The sequence below is a fragment of the Erinaceus europaeus genome, chromosome 4 (assembly GCF_950295315.1).
Source record: "Erinaceus europaeus chromosome 4, mEriEur2.1, whole genome shotgun sequence".
Lineage (NCBI taxonomy): Eukaryota > Metazoa > Chordata > Mammalia > Eulipotyphla > Erinaceidae > Erinaceus > Erinaceus europaeus.
This window is the reverse complement of record NC_080165.1, coordinates 66,338,660-66,356,186: the sequence shown is the minus strand read 5'-3', so window position 1 is coordinate 66,356,186 and position 17,527 is coordinate 66,338,660. Positions and strand designations below refer to the sequence as shown.

General features: G+C 43.5%; 1 protein-coding gene across 4 annotated transcripts in view; it reads right to left on the bottom strand.

Moving 5' to 3' along the window:
- The window catches only part of TAF8 (TATA-box binding protein associated factor 8), a 43,570-nt gene that overhangs the window by 16,034 nt on the left and 10,009 nt on the right, over nt 1–17,527 (bottom strand). Inside the window, exons 5-9 of one of the 4 annotated variants that reach the window (XM_016191151.2) lie at nt 16,926–17,050; nt 14,390–14,537; nt 10,942–11,084; nt 2,826–2,965; nt 660–2,530 (exon numbers count right to left, since the gene is read on the bottom strand). In XM_016191151.2, the coding sequence (XP_016046637.1) occupies nt 2,518–2,530; nt 2,826–2,965; nt 10,942–11,084; nt 14,390–14,537; nt 16,926–17,050 (569 nt within the window). In that variant the 3' untranslated portion in view covers nt 660–2,517. Of the gene's footprint in view, nt 1–659; nt 2,531–2,825; nt 2,966–10,941; nt 11,085–14,389; nt 14,538–16,925; nt 17,051–17,527 lie in introns of those variants that run through there. The other 3 variants (XM_060189816.1, XM_060189815.1, XM_060189817.1) reach the window with 3 other exon arrangements.

Here is a 17,527-nt window from a genome sequence, read left to right as displayed (position 1 = left end):
AATCATGTTGAGTGAAATAAGTCAGAAACAGAAGGATGAATATGGGATGATTTCACTCTCAGGCAGAAGATGAAAAACAAGATGAGAAAAGAAAACATAAGTAGAACCTGAAATGGAATTGGCGTATTGCACCAAAGTAAAAGACTCTGGGGTGGGTGGGTGGGTGGGGAGAATACAGGTCCGTGAAGGATGATAAATGACATAGTGGGGGTTGTATTGTTAAATGGGAAACTGGGGAATGTTATGCATGTACAAACTATTGTATTTACTGTTGAATGTAAAACATTAATTCCCCAATAAAGAAATAAATTAAAAAATAAAATAAATAATTCTTGAACTCCAAAAAAAAAAAAAAACAGAAAAAGAAAAGTCTATTTTCTTCTCTAATTTGGGGTTTGAAAATTCCTAAAAGAGGGTTTTAGATAGTTCCAAAGGGTGCTTAAGACAGAAGGGGCTAAGCCTTCCTTTCCTTTCTTTCTTTTAAAATATTTATTCCCTTTTGTTGCCCTTGTTGTTTTATTGTTGTAGTTATTATTGTTTTTATTGATGTCATTGTTGTTGGATAGGACAGAGAGAAATGGAGAGAAGGGGAAGGCAGAGAGGGGGGAAAGCCTTACTTTTCTTACAGCCTGACTTATTGCTGTGATTTAGGGATACAAATCTGGCTTGACACAATGTTTCTATTTACAAAATTTTTATTATGAACTTTTATTGAGAATTCATAAATCACACCGGTAATTTTTTTGTTTACTACCTTTTCTCTTCAAGTATTCCCCCCAAAGTTATATAAAAAATAAAACATTTATAAATATACATGGAGAATTATGCAGTTTTTACATGATCGTTACATAAATGTTTCAAATCACATAATCATTTCTCAATGTCTCATCCAGATGAAATGACAGTAGCGTGGCATCTGATATCACGCTAGCAGAAGGTGGGAACTCATTTCCAAATCCCATTTAGCATGATGACACTGAGCAGGTATTTGTTTTGAGCCACAACAGTGAGAGGAACTGGAGAATTGGTCCCTCCTGAAGCCACTGAGACCAGCAAATCATGAAATCTTCAGGCAAACTTCTATCAGGGCTTATACCTGGGCTATGTTTAACTTCAACAGGCCAAGAACAGCCCCAAACCAAATCACATGCTCTGAGTGATCAGGACAGGCCAAATCTGATGACTTTCAGTTGGAAGAGTTCCCAATCACCACACACAAAATTCTTTTTGTGATCCAGAGTTGGGGAATCCAATTTTTGCACTAGCTGACAAGCAGTTCTTTCCTTCTGGGAATGCGAAGCAGTGCACTAGAGAACAATGAGGCTGACGGACATGGGGCCTGCTGTCAAGCCACCAAATCTTGTGAGTTTTCAAGTAAGAGATAAGTAGGGAAGCTGAGAATATGCAAAGTTCAGTATGGACCTTAGGATGTTGGCCCTGCAGATTCTGTTTATTTTGAACTAACTTCCAGATGTTGCTGGCTTTTTCCTTCAGAGACCAGCTTCAAAGGCCATCAGATTGTCCAACATCTTTCTTAAACACCTGTTTTTATTTCATTTTACTTTATTTTGGTTTGTGGGGTACAGCAAAGACAAGTTCTTCTGTAAGAGATACAGAGGTTGAGCAGATTCAGGCCTGCTCGGGTTAGGCTGCAAACTCCTCTCAGCCCACGCCTACCATGTGGTGGGAATGTATTTTTGATTCTAGCAGACCAGTCAGTTTTCTCAGCTTCTAGAAGCCTAGCCCAAACCCAGTCTTCAAAAGTTGAACCCCAAGCCCATCAAATTATTACATTTTTTGTTTTCTATAGTCAGGTTCCTCTGCCAAAGTCACAGTATAATTTGTCCATTGATACTGTCAAAGAAAACCTCTTCTCCCAGGAAGGGCAGAACCAGGGAGTGCTCGAGTACACCCTCCACAGAGGGACAGGAAGTGACGGCTCTCTCAAGAGAGTGCAGTCCAGCTGCAGGCTATGGTGTGTGGGCCATCCACTTCTCACTTGAGGAGGGAGGGGAAAGCCACTTTCCACCAGCTCACCAGTGCACTTGGAACCCAGGTGAGGAGAGAACTAAGGAATCAGACTTCAGGATGATAAATAATTACCACAAATTGTAAGGTAACAGAAAAAAGTACAGATGTCCTGCAATATAACTCAGCAAACATTTTGGCAGTAAGCACAGCAGACAAGGAATCCTTTCTTTTCTGTCCACCCTCTCTTGTCTTCCAGGTATCAAGAAAATCCAGTCCTGCCACAAGTAAAGCCAATAGTTGCTCCTGTGCTAAAATGACCTGGACAGCTAAGAAAGCTTCCTTGTTACTGACATTATTTTCCTTTAACTCAAGCACTCAGTGGAAATAGGTAATCTTAACACAGAGTCCTATAAAGTCATGCTCGATTCCACCCCACAGCCTTGACTTGACCATGAGGAGGCCATCTTCTCTTGACCCCTTGATTGGCTTCAATTCCCTAGGAGGGTGGTAATGGCATCCCTGTATAAGGCAGACTTCCTTCTCAGCTCACGAGAGAGACCTAGAAAGAAGAGGAATCCATGCGGCCTGCCTGATAGAGCCCTCCTGCTCTCCTTCTCAGGAATAGCGCCAGGGCTAAGGTTGGCCCAGGACACCAGGACACTCAACCTCTACAGAACAAGAGGTGCATATGGAGACAAGCAAGGAAAGGGAAAGGATAAAGGGCAGATTTCTCCAAAGGTCAGACCCAATGGTGAGTCTAAATAAGCTCTGATTTTCAGAGCTTTAACACTAATGAGCATCAGAGCACCCTGCTTGGCCAGAGGAGCCTCTCTGCACCCCAGTCTCCAACTCACTTCTTCCTGCGGATCTTGGGTTTCTTCACGGGTCGAAGGTATGGGTTATCAATAATATTCTCCTCCCCATTTCGGCTTCCCGACAAGGCAGGGTTCTGCTGCAGGACAGAGGCATTCTCCTTCTCAGCACCAGAGTCATCCTTTGAGCAAAAGTCAAAATAAAGCAAAACACCAATGGCATAAGGAAAGAAATCACACCCACAACAAGAATGGCTGTTAGCATTCCTTTCAATGCAAAGTTAGAAGCTTAGGAACCACCTTCTCTCTAAGGTGCCTCTCTCTGCCCCAGATGAAAGGAGGCTCCAACAGGCACCAGCTTATCTGAGGAAGGTTTTGACACAGGGGAGCACAGAACACAAAGCCCTGACCTTCTTGAGAAGATAGGGGCATATGGTAGAATGAAGAGAGACACAGAGGGGCAGGGAGTCAGGAGCTAGAAACAAGATGCTTTGGGAAGTCCAGCCTGTGGGAAAATAAAATGAAGTGACTCCTGGTTCCTTGTAAGTCTGAGAGACACAGGTCAGAACTATCTGCATGCACAGGGCATCTTCTGGGCCAAAGCAAATCATGACAGAATCTCTCCCGATTCTCAAGTATCTGGTACTTGCACCATGGTAGCAATAACCACGTTGTAGCTGAGCTGGAAACTTCTTGAGTCCTGAGGGCTCCCATCAAGGCAAAAGAACATCTTTTTTTTTTTCTTCCCCTTTTGCTGCCCTTGTTGTAGCCTTGTTGTGGTTACTATCATTGTTGTTGATGTTGTTTGTTGTTGGATAGAACAGAGAGAAATGGACAGAGGAGGGGAAGACAGAGGGGGAGAGAAAGATAAGACACCTGCAGACCTGCTTCACCGCCTGTAAAGCGACTCTCCTGCAGGTGGGAAGCCGGGGGCTTGAACCGGGATCCTTCCACCGGTCCTTGCGCTTTGCACGTGCGCTTAACCCACTACGCTACCGCCAGACCCCCCAAAAGAACATCCAAGAATTTCTCGGGAGTCGGGCAGTAGGTAGCGTAGCAGGTTAAGCGCACGTGGCACAAAGCGCAAGGACCAGCATAAGGATCCTGGTTCGAGTCCCCGGCTCCCTACCTGCAGGGGAATTGCTTCACAGGTGAAGCAGGTCTGCAGGTGTCTATCTTTCTCTCCCCGTCTTCCCCTCCTCTCTCCATTTCACTCTGTCCTATCTAATGACGACATCAATAACAATAACAACAACAAAAGACAACAAGGGCAAAAAAAGGGAAAATAAATAAATAAATAAATAAATAAAATTTTTAAAAATTAAAAAAAAAAAAGAATTTCTATGACTGTGGAGCAGGTTCTTCACTATTTGGTTTTTGAGGAAAGTGTGATTTTGGAGAACAGTTTTCAAGTTTCCATATATTCAACATGATCCCCATTTCTTAAAAAAAAAAAAAAAAAGATCACAAAAGCATTCAAACATAGGAGAGAACATTAAAAGTTGGTCCTGGGAATACAGGTGATTGATACTTCTAAACTTCTTTCCTTATACTCTCCTCAATTTTCAAAGATCTTTAGAATGAGCAGAAGGGGGAAGAGGGAGATGGATTACACTTGACCTAGAAGCCCAAACCTAGGTGACTAAGTGACCAGAAGCTTGTTGAGTTGCGCCCTCTGGTGACAGACCAAGGGCTCTGTCACTGAGATTCTAGGTTCGTAACTTGAAACTCAAACAGAAGATTCCATTGTCCAGACACCAGAGAGGAGGAGGCTGCGATCAGATGGCACAGAAGGAACAGCAGCTTCCTGACAATGGACAGCTAACTTAGGATATGGATGCCAGCCTTGTGTTTAGCGAGCCTTGAGTTTAAAAAGAAATTGTCCTGCTTTTATGTTCTACAGTCCAACCATCTCTCACTGTCCCACCAGTTTCATACCCTTTAACTATCCAGCTCTGTCTCCATGTTTTCCATAAAGCAGGTGACTCCATTCTGAACCTTCCAGAGGTTCTTCTGAAAGTGAGCACCAAATGCCCAATCTAGCTTATATTAGACCACATGGCCAGGTGTCAGATCGGACCATGGATGTCTGGTTCTCAACCTTTCTGAGGTTTTTAACAGTCTGATTTTGTAACTTTGTCTCTTCCTTTCCTCCTAGTAGTTCTACCTGGCAAATATCCCATCTTCAAAGCTAGTGGATGTCCACTCCACCTACGTCCTGAGTGCCTCCTCATATAATAAGGATGGAGATGAGAGTCAGGGGAGCTGAAAAGCCAGCTGGAAGACTACTGCTGAACGGTGCTGAGGCTTCCGCACTTGCTCACTGTGTCTCAAGGTCAGAACATGGATATTCTGATTCATGCGGAATCAGCTTCTCTTCTCCCAAGCACATCTAGAAATAGTATATTCTGGCTCCCTTCCAGGATAGGCAGCATTGAACTAAAGACATGTAGTGTCAAACTGAGAACTGTAAAAAAAAAAAAAAAAAAAAAAAAGTTGCCAAAGAAAGGCCTGTCAGGGACGCTATGAGCAGAAAAACTCAGATACAGGCAAAAGTGGTGCGCTCCAAGGAGCCCCATACAGCATGGGAAGGCCACATTCAATCCTATAGCTTTTGAGACCACCTGCATATCAACAGCTCCCCAAAACTGCTCCAGCTCTCATCTCCGTCCTAACATCAGGCTTGCACAGCCGACAGCTTACTCAGCATCTCTGCCTGGATATCAAGTAGGCACTTCAAGCTTCCTGTGTCTAAAATTGAACTCTAGACGGGAGTAGATAACATAATGGGTATATAAGAGATGCTCATGCCTGAGGCTCCCAAGTCCCAGGTTCAATCCTCCACACCACCATAGACCAGAGCTGAGCAGTGCTCTGGTTAAAAAAAAAAAAAAAAAAAACTTTAATAAATAAAATAAAACTGAATTCTGGGCTTCCCAAGTGTATACACGGTAATTCTGAGTCTTCACCATCACAGCTGAAGGCAATGGTAACTCCAGTTGTTCAGTTCCAAATTCAAGTAATTCTGGATTGCTTTTCTTTTTTAACCAGAACACAGATCAGCTCTGGCTTATGGTGATGTGGGGAACTGAACCTGCAACCTTTGGATCCTCAGATATGAAAGTCTTTTGCATACCCATTATGCTATGTCTTCTGCTTGTTTTTTTCTGACATGTCATACCCAAAGTGTCTTTCTTTAACCTTAAAAAATCCAGGTAGAATCTAACCACTTCCAGTACCCCTCCTGCAGTCACACAGGTGGGGGCCCCTCCATTGTCTGTCACCCAAACAACTATTCTTTTTTTTTTTAATTTTTTTATATTTATTTATTTTCCCTTTTGTTGTCCTTGTTGTTTAACACTGTTGTGGTTATTGATGTTGTTATTGTTGGATAGGACAGAGAGAAGTGGAGAGAGGAGGGGAAGACAGAGAGGGGGAGAGACAGGCACCTGCAGATCTGCTTCACCGCTTGTGAAGTGACTCCCCTGCAGGTGGGGAGCTGGGGGCTCAAACCAGGATCCTCATGCCATTCCTTGCGCTTTGCGCCACGTGTGCTTAACCCGCTGCACCACCGCCCGACTCCCACAACTACATTTCTTAACTGGTCTCCAACTACAGTCCAGTATCATCACAGTAGCAGTGATTCCTCAAGTTTAGCTATGCCTCTCTTCTGCTCTATGCCCTCACATGACTCCCATGTCACCCAGCTGAAAGTCCATCATGTCTTACTGATGGCATCCCTCCCTTCCCATCTCTCTTACTGACAACTTCACTCTCCTCCATGCTATTTCTCAGGTTCTTTGTAGAGGATGTTCCCTTTCTGGAATGGTCTTCCTCATTATCCACATGACCCCCCCTCACACCTCCTTTAGTCACTGTTCAAATGTCACCTTTGCAGTGATGTCTACCCAGGGAACCCTGCTTGAACTGCAACCCTCCTGTTCAGTCTGGATCCTCCTCTAATCATTATTTCCCACTTTGATAGCACTTCCATCTTTAGTATGCTAAATTATTTATTTAAATCTTACAGCTATATCCTTACTGCCAACCCACAGGCTCTTAAAAGGGAGGTGTTTTCTTTATTCTGTCATTGAAATACCCCAGAAGAGTGTCTGGCACATACCAGGTGTTACTTGTTGAAAAAATGAAGGTACACTGTTCATAAAAAGAGTAAAAGTATAGGCACAGATATATGGATTTCCTGCAAAAGGCAGTTAGTTTAAGTGTATGAGAGAAAAAGTCCCATTATACACCAATTTTAAATTAATATCTCCCTGTATGTTCAAATACATAGAGAACTCAGAACTGGATTTAACAAAGTAGCTAGTCAACAACAGACCATCAGGTAAAGACTAATTTAAGATGCCCATAGGCCGTACAAAGTCTATAAATGCTACAGGTAAAAAGTACATGACCACAAGGGATTCATTAAATTAGCTTGCTACGTCCATACCATGAAGGGGAGAGATATTTGGAAGTAGTAATAGGGTTATGTGTGGCTTGGAGGAGAAGAGAGGATTGGACCTGGAAGAAAAAAAAAAGGGGCAATTATGTACAAATGTAAACAGATGTAGAGATGACAGTTAACCCATGTCTGCAACCTTGGGAGAACTGTGGTGGTTTATAATGGAGGGACACCAGATCCAGAACTCTGGGGTGTGAATGGTGTGGAATTATACCCCTGATGACATGTAATTTTGTAAATCAATATTGAATCACTAATAGAAAATTAAGAAAAGAAATATTATAGCTGCCAGTTCAACAAAATAACATTAAAGTCTAACTGATAATATAAAAGTTGTTACTAGAATCCATATATATATATATTTTTTGTTTTGTTTTGTTTTGTTTACAGAAAAGCATATGATTACACAGTCTAAAACCGAATGGGAGGGAGCAATGGATGCCAACACAATGGTTGTTGTGTTCAGTACCTGACATCTATTAGTGATGTTCCTTTTTAAAAAAATATATATATATATTTTAATATTTATTTATTGTCCCTCTTGTCCTTGTTTTTTTGTTGTAGTTATTATTGTTATTGTTACTGATGTCACCGTTGTTAGGACAGACAGAAATGGAGAGGGGAAGGGAAGACAGAGAGGGAGAAAGATAGACACCTGCAGACCCGCTTCACCACTTGTAAAGCGGAGCCAGGGGGCTTGAACCGGGATCCTTACGCCAGTCTTTGAGCTTTGAGCCATGTGCACTTAACCCGCTGCACTACCATCTGGCTCTCAACCACAGTTTCTTACTTTCCCTCTCCACCCATTTTTTTTAAGGACTTTATTTATTCATGAGAAAGGAGAGAAAGAGCCAGATATTATTACTCTGGTACATGTGCTGCCAGGGATTGAACTTGGGACCTCATGGTTGAAAATCCAATGCTTTATCCGCTTTATCCGTGCCACTTCCTGGACCACTGCATCCAAATTCTTAGAAGCAATTTCTGTATAAGCCATGCCCAGTGCAATTCTCTGAGGATTTAAGTGTTTGTTTTTTTTAATCTGCTGAGTCCTGCACTGAGACTAAGGAACAAAATTTCCAGTTTTGTCTCATTTTAACGAATGTAAATTTAATAACTACATGTTGCTATAAGGGAAGTAAGAATCTGTATATACCAAATACAGCTTCTCATGTCTTATTCTCATTGCATTTTTTTCAGGCCCATGTTCTCATTCTTACTGAACCTGCTCTTGTCAAGGTCATGAATGTTAAGTGTTACAATGGTGCCAAATCAAATGGGCAAATTCTCTGGTCCTCATATTCCTGAAACAGACTACAGCTTTTAACACCGATAACCACTCTTCCACTGAATCACTTCCCTCCCAGGATATCACTCCTTCCCAATTCTCCTAACATCTCTCCACTAAGCCTTCTCCATCCTCTGCAGATTCCTCCTCCTCTTCCTCATCTCGGCAGTGGAGAGCCTGAGAGCACCCAGCTGAGTTCTCGTTACCTCTTGTCTTTTCTTATCCTCACCTGAAGAATTCATCTTGTCTCAGGGTTTCATATACTATCTATATGCTGATCATTCTCAAATCCATACCAGTATTTCTAAAAGCAACTCAAACCCCAACTCACATACCCATTACTCTACCTGACATCACCACCTGGCAGCTAATAAAGACCTTAAACCTGAACTCCTGGCTTTTCCCTAAGCACTCACTTCACCTGTGACCTTCCCTATCTTGGCTGGAGGCAACAACATCTTTCCTGCTATTCAGGTAAAAAGAAAAAAAAAAATCTAGTAGTTATCTTTGATTCTCCTTTCCTTGTATCGACTGTACTCATTAGCACTGTTCTGACAATAAACTAAACATTGACCAAATAATCTGATGATGTCTCTTTAGTTTCACTTCTACCACCATTTGCTATTTTATTTCAACAGCCTTTTCACTGGCCTCTCAGCTTCTGTCCTTTCCCCTCTATAGTCTACTTTCAACAGTAATGAAACTGATCTTGTCAACAAACCTGTAATGGTCCCTGCCCTGCCCTTGCTCAACATTTCTATTCGCTTTTAACTTGCTGAGGGGGAAAAAAAAAAAAAAAGAACCAATAATTGTTTTTTGTTTGTTTGTTTGTTTGTCTTTACAGAACCACTAGTTCTATAAAAGATTTTCATGCCTGAGCCTCCAAGGTCCCAAGTTCAAAATCCGGCACCATAATAAACCAGAACTGTGCAGTGCTCTAGATAAAAGGAAAACAACAACAACAAAAACTAATTGGGGGGGTTGGTTATGCAAAAAAACTCATATGCCTGAGGCTCTGAAGTTTCAGGTTCAATCCCCCACACGATGAAAAAAAAAAAACAAATTGAAGTGGTCTGGGAGGTGGCACAGTGAATAAAGCATTAAATTCTCAAGCTTTAGGTCCCGAGTTCAATCCCCAGCAGCACATGTACCAGAGTGATGGCTGGTTCTCTCTCTCTCTCTCCTCCTATTTTTCTCATTAATAAATAAAATCTTGGGAGTCGGGCAGTAGCGCATCGGTTAAGTGCAGGTGGCACAAAGCACAAAGAACAGCATAAGGATCCCGGTTCAAGCCTCTGGCTCCCCACCTGCAGAGGAGTCGCTACACAAGCGGTGAAGCAGGTCTGTAGGTGTCTATCTTTCTCTCCCCCTCTCTCGCTCCCACTCCTCTCTCATTTCTCTCTGTCCTACCCAACAATGAAGACATCAATAACAACAATAAAACAACAAGGGCAACAGAAAGGGAAAATGAGTAATATTTTTTAAAAAATAAAAAAACAGAAAAAAGTAAATAAAATCTTAAAACAAAAACAACTGATTGTATAAAAGAACCTTTAAGACTCAACCCTCCCCCCCCCCCTTCTCTAACCTGACTCCCTGTGACTCTTTCTCTTGTTCTTGCTACTCTGGTCAACCTGATGGCCCTGGTGTTCATCACACACAAATTCCAACCTCTGGAATCTGCTGTTCTTTCTGTGAGGAAAGCTCTGCCTTCAGATATTTTTAAGTTTTCTTTCCTCTAGGCCTTTATTCAGTTACCTTATTATTATTTTTTTATAAAATTTTTTTTGTATTTATTCCCTTTTGTTGCCCTTGTTGTTTTATTGTAGTTATTATTGTTGTTGTTACTGATGTTGTTGTTGGATAGGACAGAGAGAAATGGAGAGAGAAGGGGAAGACAGAGGGGGGAGAGAGAGATAGACACCTGCAGACCTGCTTCACCGCCTGTGAAGCGACTCCCCTACAGGTGGGGAGCCGGGGGCTCGAACCAGGATCCTTCCGCCGGTCCTTGCACTTTGCACCATGTACGCTTAGCCCGCTGCGCTACCACCCGACTCCCCAGTTACCTTATTTAATACCTCATCCACCAATACTCACACTTACTCCCTAGCTCTTAATTTATCACTTTTCCTTAGCTCCAAGAGGGCAGAGCATTGTGTCTATTTGGTCTCCTGCTAATTCCCCTGCACCTGGCTTTGCAAGGTAGCTCTTTCTATATTAGTTGAATGAGTAAAGGACTCCCGAAGCTGGAGATCAGATTGGACTTGGATCACCCCTAAGTCCATCATGCAATCTCTTAACCTTAAAGCCAGAGACCTACAGTAGGTCATATATATTGTTCCGAGAAAGCCTGGACTAGCTTGGGGGGGGGGGGTTCTCTGAAGTAGGCAAAAGGCAGGACCCACCGTGCTAATATGAAGAGAGAGGTTCTCCGTGTCTGTCTGCTCATCCTGCTCCGAGGAGTCTGTCTCTTCCATTTGTTGCATCTCCAGCTCAGATGGAAGAAGAGCTGTCAGGTAGGGGATGGTGAAAGGTCTGGCAGCAATCACTGGAAATTGGAAGAAAAGAGGCATAGTCCAGTGTCACAGAGTCCATGCAGCTGGCTGAGAGTCTTGCAAGAGATCAGTCAGCAGCACCCAATTACAATGATGGCTAACAGGCTCTGAGCACGCAATGTCCTACAGACTTTACACCTATTATTTTATTATTTTTTGCCTTTGCCATGACCAAGGCTTCACTGCTCAGAGTTAGAACTTCTCAGATAGACAGAGGGAAATATATTACAGCACTGAAGCTTCTTCCAGTGTGGTGGGGGCCAGGCTCAAACCTGGTCATGTGCATGACAAAGCAAGTGCACTGTCTTGCTAGCCCTACATCTGTTAATCTTACCCCTTACCTGAACCTTTTTTTTTTTTTTTTTACAGATGAGGAACCTGAGGTACAGAGAATGTAAGTAATTTTTTCTTCTTTTGTTTTCTTTTCTTACAAGGGTTTTCTCTGGGCCTTTTGTCTATAATTCCCAGTGAACTCTCTTTTTTTTTTTTTTTTTTTTTTTTTTTAAGAGGGAGGCAGAGAGAGAGAAAGAGATAAAGAGGCAACACCACAATACTTTACATGAAGTTTCCCCTGTGCAGGTTCTCCTATGTGGTGGCTGGGGGCTCTAAACAAGGTTCTCCTGCATGGCAAAGTGAGTGCTCGACTGGATGCGCTCTCTCTAGACCCCTTGTAAATAACCTTCTTTCATATATATATATATTCCCTTTTGTTGCCCTTGTTGTTTTTCATTGTTGTTGTAGTTATTATTATTGTTGTTATTGATGTTGTCGTTGTTAGACAGGACAGACAGAAATGGAGAGAGAAGGGGAAGACAGAGAGGGGGAAAGAAAGAATGACACTTGCAGACCTGCCTCACTGTTTGTAAAGCGACTCCCCTGCAGGTGGGGAGCCAGAGGCTCAAACCGGAATCCTTATGCCAGTCCTTGCGCTTTGTGCCACGTGTGCTTAACCCGCTGTGCTACCGTCTGACTCCCTGTAAATAACCTTCATAATCACACAGGAGGAAGTGGCAGAGTGGGATTAGAACTTGGGCAACATGACATCTCTGCTTATACCAGGTACAGTGGAAATCAAACATGAACTAGAGCTGAATCTTATAATCCCTATAATAAGAAGGGCAATTTACAGAGCAGGGGTACTGATTCCTTCAACCTGAAAGACTTGGGGGCCGGGTGGTAGCACAGCAAGTTAAGTGCACATGGCTCAAAAAGCACCAAAGGTGGTCCGGGAGGTGGCACAGCGGATAAAGCATTGGACTCTCAAGCATGGAGTCCTGAGTTCAATCCCCAGCAGCACATGTACCAGGGTGATGTCTGGTTCTTTCTCTCTCTTCTTCTATCTTTATCATTGATAAATAAAATCTTAAAAGAAAAAAAAGTGCCAAGGACTGGCATAAGGATCCAGGTTCGAGCCCCCGGTTCCCCACCTGCAGCAGGGTCGCTTCACAAGCAGTGAAGCAGGTCTGCAGGTGTCTATCTTTCTCTCCTCCTCTGTCTTCCTTTCCTCTCTTGATTTCTCTCTGTCCTATAGAACAACAACTGCAATAACAACAACAACAATAATAACAATGGCAACAAATGGGGAAAAAATAGCCTCTAAGAGCAGTGGATTGCAGGTACTGAGTCCCAGCAATAACCCTGGAGGCAAAAAAAAAAAAAAAGCCTGAAAGACTTAAGTCAAAATGCTTTCTAAGTGCTGGATGTCTACGTGTATACACTGAGGTAAAGATACTGCAGGTAAACGAGCTTTCTAGTTCTTCCATCCAGTGTTGAAGATGAGAATTATAGATTAAATAAAATCTGTCTCTCCATATTCCTGTGATAGAACACGATTACTGGGAGACACTTGAAGATGATCTTTAATGTGGCTCAATATGGCGTCCTGAAGTCAGAAATAGTTATGTTTGAATGCTACCTCCTACCAATGGTGACCCTGGACAAGTCACTTCACTTTTCTCTCAGCCTCAGCTTCCTAGAATGGTCCTAACAATAGTTCCTCACTCACAGGCCCAGGAGAAAGGCTAACGAAATTATGTATGTTATGTATGGGAAGTATTAGCAGTGTGTGGCATTTAATAACCATTTGCTGGGAATCGGGCAGTAGTGCAGCAGGTTAAGTGCATGTGGCGCAAAGCGCAAGGACCAGCATAAGGATCCCGGTTTGAGTCCCCAGCTCCCGACCTGCAGGGGAGTCGCTTCACAGGAGGTGAAGCAGGTCTGCAGGTGTCTATATTTCTCTCTCCCCTTCTGTCTTCCCCTCCTCTCTCCATTTCTCTCTGTCCTATCCAACAAGGACAACATCAATAACAATAACAATAACTACAAGAATAAAACAAGGGCAACAAAAGGGAATAAATACATAAATAAATAAATAATTTTTTTAAAAAGATAACCATTTGCTGCTATTATTCCAGAGCCACGTACAAAGCAAGAGCTCAATAGCAGCTTGCTGACTGCATCAAACACCCAGACCAATATACTCTGTTCACTTCTAGAGAAGTGGAGGTCTATACCATGAAGAACTTGATCACCTGGCCAAATGGTGGTGTGAGATGGAACCTGTAAAAGGATACTGCAAAGGAAGCAAAGCCTGGCAGATGTTCAGTAACATCTGTGTCCCCTGATGCCAATGTCCCTTCTACTACCAGGGGTACCACTTCCACAACCTAGTCTTGCTCTGATGTCCAAAGCTTAGCCACTTAAAGTGATTCAATGCACCTCAGCCAATCTTACTGAGGTTGAGCTATTACTATTTTGAAACCTTAAGTTAGGGACAAGGACTTTAAAACCTGGGAAAAGGATGCAGAGGCCTGAAGGACAAGTTGTACCAAAGGTAAGGATAAGGCATTTTCATTTCTCTCTTTTTTTTTTCCTTCCCTCCAGGGTTATTGCTGGGGCTCAGTGCCTGCCCCTCATGAATCCACTGCTCCTAGAAGCCATCTTTTTCCCCTTTTGTTGCCCTTGTTGTTGTATCATCGTTGTGGTTATTATTATTGTTGTTGTTACTGATGTTGTTGGATAGCACAGAAAGAAATGGAGAGAGGAGGGGAAGACAGAGGAGAGAAAGACACCTGCAGACCTGCTTCACCGCCTGTGAAGTGACTCCCCTGCAGGTGGGGAGCCGGGGACTTGAACCCAGATCCTTATGCTGGTCCTTCTTTGTGCCATGTGTGCTTAACCCGCTGCGCTACCGCCCAGCCCCCGGCCTTTTCATTTCTTTCTACCATGCTGAGCTAAAGAAAAGATGATATGATTATCTCATATGACAGACAGGGCCTGAGTGGGTGGTAGATCTCACATGGAAATGTGCTGACATCATCTTTGAAAAGACTCTGGGTCTTGCCAGTCTTGGCCATGAAACGGGTGAGTGCCCGCTCTACATCTCGTCTCTGGGAGGCAGCCTTCTCCCGCAGGACTTGGTAGTCTGACACCGGTTCTCGGTATGTCTAAAAAGAGAAGAGCAAAAACACTACAGTAGTATCAGCATGGCACTCTGCTCTCCTGTGTCCCTGCCTTGCTAGTGCTGGACCCGCCTACCACACCCTCTGTTGTCAATTTATAGCAGAGATCCTCAAAGACCTGTGGAAGGACAGGAAAAAACAAACAAAACAACTACCATTCATACTGAATTTTAATATTAAGAAATAAGGAAGGTGGGGACCAGGCGGTTGCGCATGGGGTTAATTGCACATAGTGCGAATCCCAAGGACAGGACAAGGATCCTGGTTCATGCGCCTGGCTCCCCACCTGCAGGGGGGTAGTTTTACAGGTCTGTAGCTCCCCTTGTCTTCCCCTCCTCTTTCAATTTCTCTGTCCTATTCAGCAACAACAGCAATAATAACAACGGAGAAAAAAGAAAGATGACTGCCCGGAGCAGTGGATTTGTAGTGGAGGCAAAAAAATAAATAAATAAGGAAGGTATAAATATCCACTTTTAGTGATTGACACTGGGTCTTTGTTTTGCTCCAAATGACTGGTCTCAGGTAGGAGAAACATTCTGAAGGAAGAGTTGGAATGCCCCCAGGGAAGCTCTGACAGGAACTGCCTCAGGCCATCAGTGCCAAAAAAAAAAGGGGGGGGGGGAGGCGGGGTGAGTGGTAGTGCAGAAGGTTAAGTGCACATGGCACAAAGCACAAGGACCGACATAAGGCCCCTGGTTCAAGCCCCTAGCTTGCCACCTGCAGGGGGGGTCACTTCACGGGCGGTGAAGCAGGTCTGCAGTGTTTTTCTTTCTCTCCTCCCCTGTGTGATCCCCTTCTCTCTCGATTTCTCTCTGTCCTATCCAACAACAACAACAACAGCTATAACAACAACCACAACAAAATGGGAAAAATGGCCTCCAGGAGCAGTGGATTTGTAGTGCTGGCACTGAGCCCCAGCGATAACCCTGGAGGCAAAATAAAGAAATACATTGAAACAAACAAACAAAAACATGGCATCCTGCTGTATAAGTGGCTGATTAAGTGGACTCGAGCACTGTCCTATTTTGGTTTTCCTAAGTCAACTCACACAAAATGACATGCTATTTCAAAAATTCTCTCTGAGAAACAGACGCTGGGTGCCAAGAGGTAACTCGCCTGGTACAGTTAGAGCCCTGAGCTCTGAGGGAGCATCATGGATGGTGAAAATAGCGCTATAGTGTATTTTCCCCGACCCTGCTTCCAGAGAAATAAAAAATGAAACAACTTGTTCAGGGAGGCTACTTGGTGGTTCATTCCTGGGCACTTGATTTAAAAAAAAAAAAAAAAAGCAACTAGGGAAACAATTCAACTGGTACAACCTTGCATGTTTCAGGTTCCTGGTTTGATACCAGGATGATACTGTGGCTTCTCTCTCTCTTCTCTGACTCATGTGAAATACTCTCAAATGTGTAAAATATAAAATAGATCTTGGGGGATGGGCTACTGCACACTGAAGTTAAGTGCACACATTGCCATGTACAAAGACCTGGGTTTGGGTACTTGCTCCCTACCTGCTGGGAGGACACTTCATGAGTGGTGAAGTGGGTCTGCAGGCTTCTTTCTCTCTCCCTCTGAATATATATGTATATATATTCAGCAAACAAGAGAACATAATTCTCTTCTACCAAACTGTTTCTCAAGAAGGAAAGACATTCTAAGTTTGGAGCTGTTTTTTCTTTTTCAGTCTCCAAGGTTATCATTGGGGCTCGGTGCACAAATCCACTGCTCCTGGAAGCCATTTCCCATTTTGCTGCCCTTGTTGTTGGAAAGGACAGACAGAAATGGAGAGGGGAGGGGAAGACAGAAAGGAAGAGAGAGAGAAAGATAGACACCTGCAGACCTGATTCACCACTTGTGAAGCAACCACCTTGCAGGTGGAGAGACAGGAAATTGAACTGAGATCCTTAGGCAGGTCCTTACGCTTCACACCATGTGTGCCTAACTCGTGCTACCTCCTGGCCCCCTGGAACTCCTTTTTTTTTTTTTAAATATTTATTTATTTATTCCGTTTTGTTGCTCTTGTTGTTTCTTTACTGTTGTAGTTATTATTGTTGTTGTTATTGATGTCGTTGTTGGATAGGACAGAGAGAAATGGAGAGAGGAGGGGAAGACAGAGAGGGGGAGAGAAAGACAGACACCTGCAGACTTGCTTCACCGCCTGTGAAGGGATTCCCCTGCAGGTGAGGAGCCGGGGGCTCAAACCAGGATCCTCATGCCGGTCCTTGCGCTTTGCACCATGTGTGCTTAACCTGCTGCGCTACCGCCTGACTCCCTGGAACTCCTTTTGATCATAATTTTTTGAACTGTAATCTGACAGGTCTTAAGAACAGACTCTTTCTTAGTCCTAGTCCCCAAGACGGCCTCCTCACTCACCGGAGTTTTGATGTAGGTGTGGGGGTCTGGAAACTCAGGAAAATGGCTGGGAATGTGCGGTGGGTGCGGTCGGTTCTGCCCAGCAGTGAGGGCCTTTGGGGTCACTGGCTGATTAGTCACTGGAGCTGCAACAGAATCACAACTAGTTATTCCTCTATTTAAGGTCTTGGGTCTCTACCTAAAGCCTCCTTTTCTCAAAGTAAATGCTAGACTCCAGTGTCCTATGTAATAGACACTTTTTATTTCTATCACTAAAAGACCTTTAATGGTGGGAGTCGGGCGGTAGCACGGGTTAAGTGCAGGTGGCACACAGCACAAGGACCAGAGTACAGATCCTGGTTTGAGCCCCCGGCTCACCACCTGCAGGGGAGTCACTTCACAGGCAGTAAAGCAGGTCTGCAGGTGTCTATCTTTCTCTCCCCCTCTGTCTTCCCCTCCTCTCTACATTTCTCTCTGTCCTACCCAACAGCAACAACATCAGTAATAACTACAACAATAAAACAACAAGGGCAACAAAAGGGAATAAATAAATATTAAAAAAAAAATTTTTTAAAGACCTTTAACGGCTTAAGGATGTGAGAAAGTCACCCCCGCAATGCCTA